We start from the raw sequence: 12,355 nt of genomic DNA, 5'->3' as shown, positions 1-12,355 counted from the left end.
AGGGCTGAAGAACAAAACAAACAGAGTGGGCAGAGCCAATCTACGGGTGAGCAAGAACAACTAATCCATGATGGCAAACACCCTTCCATTTGGTCAGGACGTGGGGAGGGAGGTCTGCTGCCTATGGGCATAGACACAGCCCCTTTCCTTCATGCCCCTAAAACATTTATCCACATTATTCTGCCAACACCAACTCACGAGCTGAGTGAGCTCAAGCAGAACACACATCACGGATACAGAGTGACCCCAGCCCTTATCCTGTCCCATCTAGCTATGTTAAATATGTCCATTTGCTTATCGGTTAGGCATGGTAGGTCATGACAACAAGAGGACGTCACTAAGCCCTTGGACCATAAGCAGTGACTTCCCTACCCACTACGGAAGGAAATCTCCTTTGGAGCAGCTTCAAGAAAGGCTGGAATCATCTTCTTGCAAGCAGGATGCGAAACGTCCTTGACTGAATCTCCAGCCAAAAGATGTTAGGAATGTTTTAGTTACCAACCGGCTGCAGAGAGCAGGGTTACAACAGCGTTTAGAATGCAAACAGGCAACGTACAGCATGCATGTAAGCATTCCAGCAGGGAATTTTGTCATTAAAAATATAAATGCTTTCATTGCAAAGTCAGTTTCTCAGCAGTGGCTTAACAGCAGCCTACGTGGACTTCCCCCACCAGGGAACTGCTTTAAGAGCAACTTGCAAGCTGCTCAATAAAGGAAACCCCCTTTCTAATCCCATGAGAATCCACTCATAAAGGCTGGGATCTTGATGAAAACGTTGCAGTGCTTTATGCCAACCAGGATGTTTGGTCATAGCTTCCTCAGCATTACACATCCACCACTTTGCCTGCAACAGCAACGGGTTGTGATTTTCCTTGTACAAAATGTCTGTGTCCGTTACATCAATGAATTATAATCCCATTACTGCTCCGAGATACCTTGATCAAAGGTATTAGATACATAAAGGGGAGCTTGAATGAAAAGATATCGTGCCTCTTCCTCTATGACCTTAACACGTGTGTTTTGTATTCAGAGACAGGATTTTATGCAAGTGACACCGCTCAGCTGCAACCAAAACCACAGGAGGAAAGTTCTCCTAAGCTAAAAGGTGTTCATCAAACATATTAACACAGCCCAAATTTAATCTCTAACAAAACAACCCACGAGGACAGCTGCTTCAGTCAAAGCCTCAGACGGCTTGCTTTCCGTTCCAAATTGAATCAATAGATCCAATGCATTACACTCCACACGGATGGTTAGCGGTGCTAATATTCCAGGTAAAATGAACCGCTGCATGAGGAGAACTCTCACTAAGGCTAAATTCACTGGATATGTTACTTGTTCTCACAGTAATTCCGTAAAAGAAAGGCCTACCAATTTCACTGAGCAGGGTTACAAAAAACAGCTCTTCACAGTCTATGACACAGAAGCTGCCGGAAATAGGTTTCTGCACCTTTCCAACACAGGGAATGCACTTCAAAACAGGCTATCGCTTGCTTTGGGGGAACCAGAAGAGAAGAAACTGTTTGATGGTTTTGGTTTTAACAAGGTGATTCCTATTTATCAAATAGTGGAGATATTAAAAGTAAGCCTTTTATTTGCATTCCTATCACTTACAGGACCCAAGGAATCTGAGGCAGTCCAAGCACTGACTGACAAACTACTAGATAGGAGCAACACGGAGCAAGATGGAATAAACAATTTTCATGAGAGAAAACCCTTTTAAAGCCCATTTTGCTCCTCACTAAAATAAGCTGTGTGGCACTAATTGGAAGTGATAGTGCTGTTCTTGTAATTAAAAAACGCCAGTGGGAGGTTGATGCATCGGCTGATGCTGGAAGCGACGCGCTCGCAGGACGCAGATGAATCCTTGTGTGAGCTTCATCTGGGTTAGAAAGCAACACCAAACCCCTAAGTTAAAGCAAACATACAGGGAATGTTATTACAGGTATATGATAAAGTCAACTGGATGTTTCTCGGAGAATGATGTTAAGTTCTAAGGAAAAAAAAACCCCAAACAACAAACCAAACAAGCAAAAAAGAATCCCCGAATCATAGAATAATTAGGGTTGGAAAGGACCTTAAGATCATCTAGTTCCAACCCCACTGCCATGGGCAGGGACACCTCACACTAAACCATGGCACCCAAGGCGCTGTCCAACCTGGCCTTGAACACCTCCAGGGATCCCCAAACCAAACCCCATTCTCAATCTGGTTACAGAAGCAGGAGTTTAATTCAGGAAGCTTGGTTTACTTGTAGATGTGTGATGATTTTAATAGGTACCTGTTCCTCTGCTTCCTACCTCAGAGCACCCTTCCCACTCTCCTTCCACACCTGTCCACACAATGGGGACCAGGACCTGGACCTTGCCCTCTTCGGTGGACCATGGGAAGGGGCATTTGTTCTATGAAGCTGCTCATCTCCATCAGTCTGGGAGACCTGGTACACTTATAATCTTTGTCCTTATCAAATCTGACAGAAATCAGATGAAGAGCCAAAAACGAGTTCGAGGAGAATGACAGGTATGATCCCTTTTGTAGTCTGGTAATTTCTGAGTCTGGAAAGAAGATGAAGCTCGTCCCTTAAGTTTATCCATCAGCCTGATGGCCAGCTAAGGCAGCACCACCTCCCAAAACCTGCAGACAGCTTCCATGTGCCAGGTTTCACTGCTGATTTGTGAATCCAAAAGCCTAGAGACTGAGTAACAGCAGCTTCCAATCTAGGAGAAATCCCTACAGAAATACTTCCTGGATCCTCTTCCCCTTGGCCTTGCAACATCTTCATTCCATCACCCCAGAAGAGGCTGGCGGCCACAACCAGGACCTTCTGCATGAGTCTTTGGTTGCTGCTATCATAAAAAGCTCTACATTGGCATCTGGAAGCATGATCACCCTTAAAACTGGCAGCTGCTCTGCCTGATATAACCTCCCTGGTGAACATCACAGGAACAAGCAGGACCTTTTGTCTTTACTTGGTATAATATCAAAGAGAAGGCAGTTTATCCAAAGGCTTCTCGTATATTTACTCACCACTCCTACAATGACTATTTCAATCACGTTTACACTACCAGCATCATCTTGAACATCACAGATTAATGTGTTGTGTTTCAAAGTCTCTTTTCTCTCTGTGCACTTGTAGGATTTACATCCTAAGGCAATGATATAAAACCCTGATACTACTTCCCAACTGGGCTTTCTTCTCTCTTTTTATTCTCCCCTCTTCTATCAAAAATAGTTCTCATCTATATCCTAGTTCAATTTGGAAGTTGCACATGCAGACTTGATAAGCATCCTGGAAGGAAATGCCTTGAATTGCAGGCTACTTACAACACATTTTCCCAAGCAATTTTTTATATAAACCCCATTTGATGGCTACTTTGCTAGTTTCCATTGAAGTTTATCCAAACATCATTTGTAGACAAGTCCAATTACTCCTGTGATTGAAGAAAGCAAAACCTAGAAATCACTGTGACTGCAGGCCCAAGCCCAGCTGTTGGATTATCCTGGAGTATTCCTGATTTATCCTGCTTGCAGACAGACCTTTAATTCTGAGAAGGTATTTCATTTTCAGCTAAAGAACACAACGCAGAAGAGTGCCCATGTACATGCTGCTTTTGTTTGCCTAAGTCTCCTTTCAGACCATGTAAAAGCACTCCTAATAAGAGCTGGTGACAGCACAATCATTGGAACTGATGACATTACCCTAAGCACACGTAAGGGCTGCACGCTGGTGTCAGTGTGACCCACTGACTCTCATACCTGTGCTCCTTTATTGTGCTGGAACAGACACATCTAATTAACGTCTTGAAAGAAGTCTGTTAATATTCAATTCCCTACAAATCCTGGAAAGAAGGAATAAAAGATGTAGGTGCTCCTATTGTGGCACATTAGCTGCACATGGAGCATATATGGTATTTCAGTTAATTGCTGGGTTGGACAGAGCTTTGGGCAACAGGGTCTAGTGTGAGGAGTCTGGTTGTGAGGGTTGGAACTGGATGATCTTAGGGCCCTTTCCCACCCAAACCATTCTGTGATGTTAATTATTGCAGAAGTCAGGCTTATAGAGAGCCAGACATTTATTCCTAGAGCCTGTGCTTTTGCAGTAGCCAGTTTAATGTTGGATTATTTAACGAATTACAGCATCTCTGGGGAAAGGTGCGGGGGCAGAGATTTAAACCCGAGTTGGTTACATCACATCATACAGCTTGGCTACTTTATACAGCTACCAAGATGAACTAAGCCATTAAAGCCTCATGTCTGGGCCCCTTCTCTGACTCCAGTACGCTCACACGCTGATGGACCACGCCATGCTTTCAACCTTGTGCCCCTACCAGCTCCCTGATTTTAACCTCATCTCACCTTATTCCAGCACCCATCTGTGAAAGGAGGAACTCAACAGAAGTATTTTCACTCTGGATAGAAGTAATTTCAGGAGTGGGTTAAATACATCAGCAAATCACAGCTTAAAAGCTCTTGACGTCAGAAATAGCTGGGAGATAAGTTAGATATGCCGAAGGGCTCTGGAAATTCCCAAAGTCCCAACACTCCATGCATTTGTTATTCTTTTTCTCCAGTCCAATTCCATTCCCTCTGACCTGTGGTTCAGTAGGGTATTCACAGACACCAAAATGTGAATACACCCATCGCAGTACTCAGCATGGCAGTTACCTGTCTGCAGATGATTTTAAGGCAGAGAAACAAGAGATACTACTTGGAATCTCTACTATATATAACACTGAAGTAAATACGATTTCAAGAGCCAGAATTCACCCAATTTTTCTGACATCAGACCTTTAGCTTACATTCACTCAATTCCAAACCCAAATGTTGTGGATTCCCTTCCCATTAACACTAAAGAAGCCTTTTTGAACAAGGAGGTATCACTACTATGACTTACACTCGTAGAACAGGACAACTGCGTTTTCATTCCAAGCTTAAACTGAAGTTCCCACATGCTTATAAAATGCCTACAAGTGTGGAAAAGAAAACCAAAGCTCATCAGCTTCAAGGATAGCTAGAACTCAATGGTCTTTACCAGTGATACAGAACAAGGCTTCCCTGTAAGCCTCTCCATCACCACAAGCCTGAATCAAACTGCAGTTTCTTGCTGTGCTGAATTCTGCACTAGTGTGGTTAAAAAGTGATGTTAAAGCAACAGCACAACCCATACCCAGTTAATTTCCACATGCAGTCTGGAGAGCTTCCTTTTTCTTTTGGTCTTGAGGAAAACAGAGCATTTCAAAAGATGCTTCCTTTTCAATGAACTATTCGGGGCATACACCCTATGGCCCAGAAGATGCAAAACCACTGACCACAGGGACTGGGTTTTCTGCTGTAGTGGCTTTGGGGGATGCAATCCAGACTGTGTTTGGGATGTGAGGAAGTAAAGTCAGGACCATGGTAAAAGAAGAGTTCAGACTCACAGCAGCAGTGGCCTGGAGTTGAAGATAATTAAAAAGGCAACTCTCTTCAATGGGTTTTTAACCTTTATTTTAAGGAGAAAAAAAGGCAAGGGAGAGCTTTTAATACAGCGTCCTGGAAACTCGAGACGCAATTAGAGGAATAGATTGTAACACATACGAATTTAATTTGCCATTTTGTGAAGTAAACAAGAGATGGAAACTTCCAATTGATAAGAACATTTGCATTTTGGTTTAGTGTAACCATTAGAGGGAGGAAATGGGCAGATCTCTGCAGAGGACAAAAATGCAAACATCTGAAAAGGTCAGAGAAAACGCTGTTCTTCCTAATTCACTCATCCAAAAATGCCATTTTGCTCCAAATAATAAACTGTGTCTAGAAAGAACGCATCAACTTCAGGGAAGAGAGATTGCATCCAAGCGAAATATTTCTTTACCTACTACATCTTACCTGCAAAAGCAAAAACTACTGCAGGAGAAAGATAATATAAGGTTTATCTATGAAAGAAAAAGACACACATTTTATTTTCTTCATAATCAGTTGGGAAAGAACCATCTACCATTGAAAAAGCCAACCATGGCTGAAACTGCCCATTAGTGAGGACATTCAGGGACACATAATACTCCTGGAGTATTCCAGTGGTCAATAATACTTGAAGTTAATAGTGTGGTTTAACACGGCCCTTTATTCCTAAATGGGCTCTTGTACATTCTTACAAGGGAATCGAGAAGTAAAGTGTAAAATACAAAAGCTATTCCAAACACCTAAATCCATTGGATTTTCCATTGTTTCTTATGTTTCTAAAAGCACCATTTCGGATTATGAGCTTAACCCATCTGAATTGCTTCCCTACACAACAGCCAGCGTAAAGGGCTGGTGCCCACCAGGATGGGATGCTGCCAATGCTAAGTCCTTCCAGCTGTGACAGAGGTGAGCACGGCTGGAACAGGGAGCAGCCTGCAGCCCCATGCAGTCACTGGAGGGAGGGGATTGTGCATTATCTCTGCATTACTCCAGAACAATAATCGATTGTTTTCCCCACATACAGATGAACAAACCTTCCATTTAACTACTTGCTGTTAAATTGTATTAGCATGCATAATAGTGGCCGTATCCTCAACAAAAAAAAAACACCCCAAAACAAGACAAGAGGATTTTGCATGGGGGAAGGGGAGTAAACAAGTAAACCATGCTCTGCCAGCTTTATCTATCTACGCTGTGAATTGGGTAGCCTTGGGGATTTTTGCCCGCTGCGCTTAGTGTCCTTGACAACAAGCCAGTTTGAATTTTGGCCTTTAACTTGACAAAAATGACTTGCTGAAGAGGAAGGCATCAAGCTATTACAGCCCTGTGGAGAGATTCTCTCTAAACCAGCATGCGTGCGTATTCTGCCAATTCACCCAGAGCATCGTCAAACGTATCCTCCGCCTCCTGTACCCTCAAATATCCCCAGTGTAGCTGCCAGTTTGTAAGGGAATAGTTGTAAGAAATACAACATCTCTGCTACGTGCTCCCGTTGAGTTTTAAGACTTTCACAAAGAAAGACTGAGATGGAAAACAGGGGGAAAAAGATCCCCAGGGATTGCAGGAATAACTGCATTTCCCTTCAAAGAGGTGTGAAATAAAGTTTAAAAGCATGTAACCAGCATCTGAACCTGTTATGGAGCTACTGGCTCTCCTTTGGCAAATATATGTGCAGGTTTCCTCTTCTACTACATTAATACTTAAATAGATCTATTGCAAATGGATATATATACTGATAAACAAGCTCTAGCAAAGCTTGCTGTGTGGTTTAAGAAATCACTGCTCTCTCTCTCTCCTGTTTGTCCTCTCCCAAAATCAACTCGCAACAGAAAGCAACATAACAGATAACGTAAGAGATAACAGCTTGAGTTACTGCAGCAGTATCTGCAGGAACTCAGATGTAAGCACCTGAAACATCACAGTCAGATGCAGTGCATCTTCCTCACCACCAGCCATAACGCAAGCACTGTCAACTACCTGTATGTTTAACTTCAGGCTTTCCAGTATACATCCTAAAGGAGGTGAGATGATACCAAGGTAAATAAAGCTGGAAGTTGATCAACTGTAGTGGTGTCCTCACAGTCAAAAGAGGAGTCATGTATATGAGGACTCTATGTGAGACCTCAACACAGCCATACCCTAAAACCCGAACAGATCACAACAGGAGGAACAACGTGGTGCTTGTCAACAAGAACCTCCAGACTCAAGATCTCGCTGACCACAACATAACCAGAAAGATTCAATTCCTAATTTAGGGGGAAAAATGGCCGGTGGAACTGCCCCTTTCAGCCCCTGCTTTTTACTGTTCTCTCCACTCAAGTCTTAAAGGAGTTTCTCTGCTGTGTACACACCTAAACTTCACAAGTACTACGCTGACCGATCAAACTGCGTCTGTTCCAAACCGCTGCCCTATCACACTACCTCAACCAACGTGGCCCAAACCAGCCGGGCAGCCGAGCAAGTATTTAATGCTGGAACCATAAATAGCAGCAAGTAATCCAACCAGATTAATCCCACTTTAAGTGTGTCAACCGGGCTTGCTTGGAGCTGGGCAGCAATCCAGGTAAACCTCCAACACACACACACACGCATGGGTGGTATTTCCATGCAGCAATTCTTCATGTATCGACCCACCAAGCACACCTCCAGCCAGCTACAGACACAACCAAGGGGTCTCTCATTCATCTTTACTTCCAGTTGCAGCTTTAAAAGCTTCCCAGTTGCTGTCGGGAAGAGGTCAGCTACCTGCCACACTTAACATCATGTGTAAAATCCACTTCCTCGCTGAGGAACTGGAAACACAAAGTAGGATGCTGCAAAATGTGATAAAGCCATTGAAGGAAACGAAGAGAAAACTGGTCTTGGACGGGTGGGTCGTATGGAATGAAAAAAGAAGAAATCATTAAATAACTGCACAACCACATCCCAAATAGCATTTCTTTCTATGAAGACATTCAATTTGAGAAAAGAAAGTTTCAAGTTGGGAATAAAGCAGTTATTGTTTCTCCTTTCCCTGCCTGAGGGGGATATTCAAACAAACTCCTTTTGGAAATTTAATTTACTTCCACCAGGACAATGGTGCTGGCATCGTCCTGACTTACTGGGAGAAACAAAAAAGGAGCCTCACTACCCATAGCCTGCCCAGAGGAAAAGGCTGCTCTTTGGATTCCCACTCCAGCAGCCCGAAGATGCCAGCTGGCCGGCTGCAAAGGCTGCGCTCGAACTTCCCCCTCAGGAAAGCAGGATGATTTGGTTTGTTCAAGTCCTTATAGTTATATGCCCCAAGCCTCTTCACCATCCCTATCCAAGGGGCTTGAGCAGCCCCAGACATACCTTCACCAAACACTACTACTTCATAACACAAATGGGGAAGAGAAGCGGGGAGAGATTAAGCGCCTCGGCTCAGCGTCGCACAGGGAATCTGTAGTGAAGTTCCAGCCCGGCACTCCAAACACCAGGCAGCCTGCTCCCAGAAGACATGGAGTAGAGAAAACCCTTACAAGAAGACAATAACAAGACACAGATTTCGCCATGCTCCCAGATTACCACGCAAAATATATTTGGAGCAACTTACTGCCGCTTCCCACCGTGTTCCCCATTGCATGAAACCGGCTCAGTATTAAGCTCCAAATGCCAAGGTTGGGCTGAGCAGCCGCTGTTTGCCTTGCACCAGTGCTCTGAGGCTGTAACCCACAGCCCTTCTCATGTACAACCATAAAGCTACAGACAGCCTATGAAGGATTTACAATGCCTGATATTGAGATCTCTACACAGATCTTCATTGTTTCTGAACACTGGACATAAAACTGCCCAGGTCACCAGTATTAGTGTTGCTATTGATCACTCAGTTAACTCTGCTGCAATGATTAATGCATTAGTCAGGGAAGACAAGCAAAACGTACTGATGTTTGTGACACATTTTAACCCGTGCTTTTGTAACAATCCTATGTGAACTCTGCTTTTAAGGCAACATAATATTCTGTTTTCTACTTGAAGTAACTGTATTCTTTGGTGTATTCCTTAAATTACAAATGCACATCTGCAAAAAGGCCCAAAGCCATCCATTTCCCAGCTACCAACTGGTCAGTTTTGGCAACAGGACTTCCCTAACCTGTGCAGAACACAGTGAACTGAAAGTGCTGTTCTGGATACTCACCTGCATCACCTCTTTCCCTTGCTTTGCCACTGCTGAGCACCTTCCCTACAGGAATCAAATCTGTCACCTACAGATCTGGTTCTTTCCCTCAGCGCACAGAAATCGCCTGCTTCCTTCTCATCCTCCTCCCTGATGGGGAGGAGGATGCGCTCTCCTCACACATGGAAGAGCTCTTGCCCATACCCTCCTTCCAAAATCCCAACAACAGCCAGGTCTGCCGAGGAGGAATGCCTTTTATGTTCTTGAGTACTCTGGACTGCAGCTTAGTGAGGTGCTTGGAGACACTTGTATTCTCCTGTTGTACCAACTCTGGCTTTTCCGTTAGAGACTGGTTTTTCCATCTGACCTCATACACAAGATCCTCTCTGCCTCCACCTATGGAGGGATCCATAAAGGTTAAAGCAATGCCTTTTCCTTCCCAATCTCTTAGTTCCACAATGGCACCAGAAGCCAGCCAGCTTTTACCACCTCAACAGAGACCCTGCTGAAATAGCCAATGATGAAGCCACAACACAACTTGTAGCTTTTTGGGTGGAAAAGTTCCATCTTTAGTCCACTCCTTCACAGTCTCTTCCCAATTCCATCTGCAACCTTGGCCTGCAAGCTACATGGAACAGGAGCATCTCTACTACCCAGCACAATGAGACAGCAGGTTCCACGAGCACTCCAGGGTGATATAACAGCATGAGCAAGATGTGTGTAAGCCTTGGAGATGATGAACCCTTTGGAACTTCCCCAGGGAGCAGCGACTGCAGCAGCAAACAAAGGTCTCAGAGAAGCACATCAGTGCAAAGGGACACACGTGCTCCACAAAGGTCCCCTGGCCCGTGGATCGTGCTCCTCCCTGATGCAGGGGATCCTGAGCACACACGTTCACAATATCACTGCATTATTTCCGTCTCTGTTTGGGTAATTCCACCACTGCTGCACTACCCTGAGGGCAGCGCAAAGAAACCACACACTTAATGATAACTTTTACCTTACTTTGCCTAGAACTGCTCCAAGCAGCAAGAGACGTGGCCAGGGATCTCTCTAGCTCCTGCATCACCAGCAGTGGTGAAAGCTTCAATGGGAATAAGAGGAACAGGAGAAATGGAGATAGGATGAGAGATCAGCATGGTTGAGAGCCACGTGACACAGAGTCATTCCATCCCTGGCAGTGTTCAAGGCCAGGTTGGACAGAGCCTTGGGTGCCATGGTTTATTGTGAGGTGTCCCTGCCCATGGCAGAGGGTTGGAACTGGATGATTTAAGGTCCTTTCCAACCCAAACCATTCTCTGATTCTATGATTTTAAGCTGTCATCCAACTTCCTTCCTGAGGTTGGGGTTTTTTTAGTGTTTCTAAAGAAGATGCATCATTTGCCATTTTGTTTCATTACCATTTCTATCAGGATAGGACTGACACCGCTCTGTGTACGCTGGAAGAGAATATCCCACAATCATCAGAGGATCCAAAGCTTTTAGAGATATCCACATAAATAATCCCAACATGCTGCTAATACAAATACATGAGGAAAATACAATGATGCCTTTACGAAAAAAGCAAGAGAGATTCTACCACTGCTCCCTTCCCATTTGCAAAGTAAATGGGATCTTCAGCCTAAAGAGGTATCTACACCGCTATTTTCAGCAGGGTAAAACATAAATGGTTTCTAATCACAGGACACACAATGCAGGTAGTAAATCATAACAAAAGAGCTCCTTCTGCCTTGATTTAAACCTGCCCCAACCTCCCCACAGCAAACCAGATGAGAAAACAAAAGGCACGCTTAGCTAGAGCTCTTTGAAACAGGTAAGTCAGCACACTGGTCTCCAGCGAAGCCAAGAACACGGCGTTGCCTAACGATTCAGAAGCAAAACCTCTCCCAAAGCAATTTATTTTTTGATTAAATACAGCAATTTCTGTCACACCACCCATTCCCGCTCGTAAAAAATGTGTCGGAGCAAGCAGATTGCTTCAGTGCAGCTCAAAAAAGTGGAGGAAGGAGAAAAATCATCCGCAGAGTTGCTCAATAAAGTGAAACTTCAGCCTCTTCCAGACGACATTCTCGAGCGCACGCTAAAAGCAACAAAGCATTTGGATGCAGCATTCAGCCTCTCCAACGTAACCCAACAGCTTCTCTCTGTTATTTAAATGCTGTCCTCCAGCTCAGAACTGAGACCACGGCCTCACTTACTTCCCTCACATTCTTATTGACTGACTGGCATAGGAATAAGCCACATGAATGACCGAGCTGACATTTCGCACCCAGCACCACAAAACTCATTTCACATCAAGCATCATCCATCCAACCTAACACTATTTTCAGCCTTCTCATGGCCAAGAAAAGGATTTTCAGCTTTACATGATCCTCCCCAACCCTGGTCTTCCAAAGCACAGAATCAAATGAAGGATTAAAAGCAAACCAGGACTTTCTGGGGAAGAGCTGCTTCTGACTGATTGCATCCCGTGCCAGAAGCAAGTTAACCTGTAACTGAAGTTTAACTAATGCTGTTTTTGCAATATTTGGCACTGTTTTATGCAGAAACAGCTCTATGTGATCAATGGCAGTGACCAGGGGCAGCAACGTGGCTCCTTGAGCCCAAACCATCTCCGCCATCCACTTGTTGCCTCTGACAGACTGGATTGCACCTTGTTCATTAACAATTCATACCACAGCCTCAAGAAGCAGAAACTGGGTCTCTTCCCATTAAAACATCGACCGGAGCAGCTCCTAGGAGGCTGAATCCACATCTTTCAGGGTGCAACGCAAATGG

The 12,355-nt window shown here is 44.3% G+C and overlaps 1 protein-coding gene across 5 annotated transcripts in view; it reads right to left on the bottom strand.

Annotated features, from left to right (window-relative positions):
• Positions 1-12,355, bottom strand: part of SMURF1 (SMAD specific E3 ubiquitin protein ligase 1) — a 46,156-nt gene that overhangs the window by 31,806 nt on the left and 1,995 nt on the right. Inside the window, exon 1 of one of the 5 annotated variants that reach the window (XM_062613550.1) lies at positions 9,017-9,397. The exons of 1 other annotated variant lie outside the window; for it this stretch is intronic. In XM_062613550.1, the coding sequence (XP_062469534.1) occupies positions 9,017-9,158 (142 nt within the window). In that variant the 5' untranslated portion in view covers positions 9,159-9,397. Of the gene's footprint in view, positions 1-9,016; positions 9,398-12,355 lie in introns of those variants that run through there. 3 more of the 5 variants (XM_062613551.1, XM_062613554.1, XM_062613552.1) reach the window with 3 other exon arrangements.

The sequence above is a fragment of the Pezoporus occidentalis genome, unplaced genomic scaffold (assembly GCF_034315485.1).
Source record: "Pezoporus occidentalis ecotype Australia unplaced genomic scaffold, CSIRO_AGI_Poc_V1 ctg169, whole genome shotgun sequence".
Classification (NCBI taxonomy): domain Eukaryota; kingdom Metazoa; phylum Chordata; class Aves; order Psittaciformes; family Psittacidae; genus Pezoporus; species Pezoporus occidentalis.
Note: the sequence above shows the minus strand (reverse complement) of the source record. Positions and strands in the feature narration are given on the sequence as shown.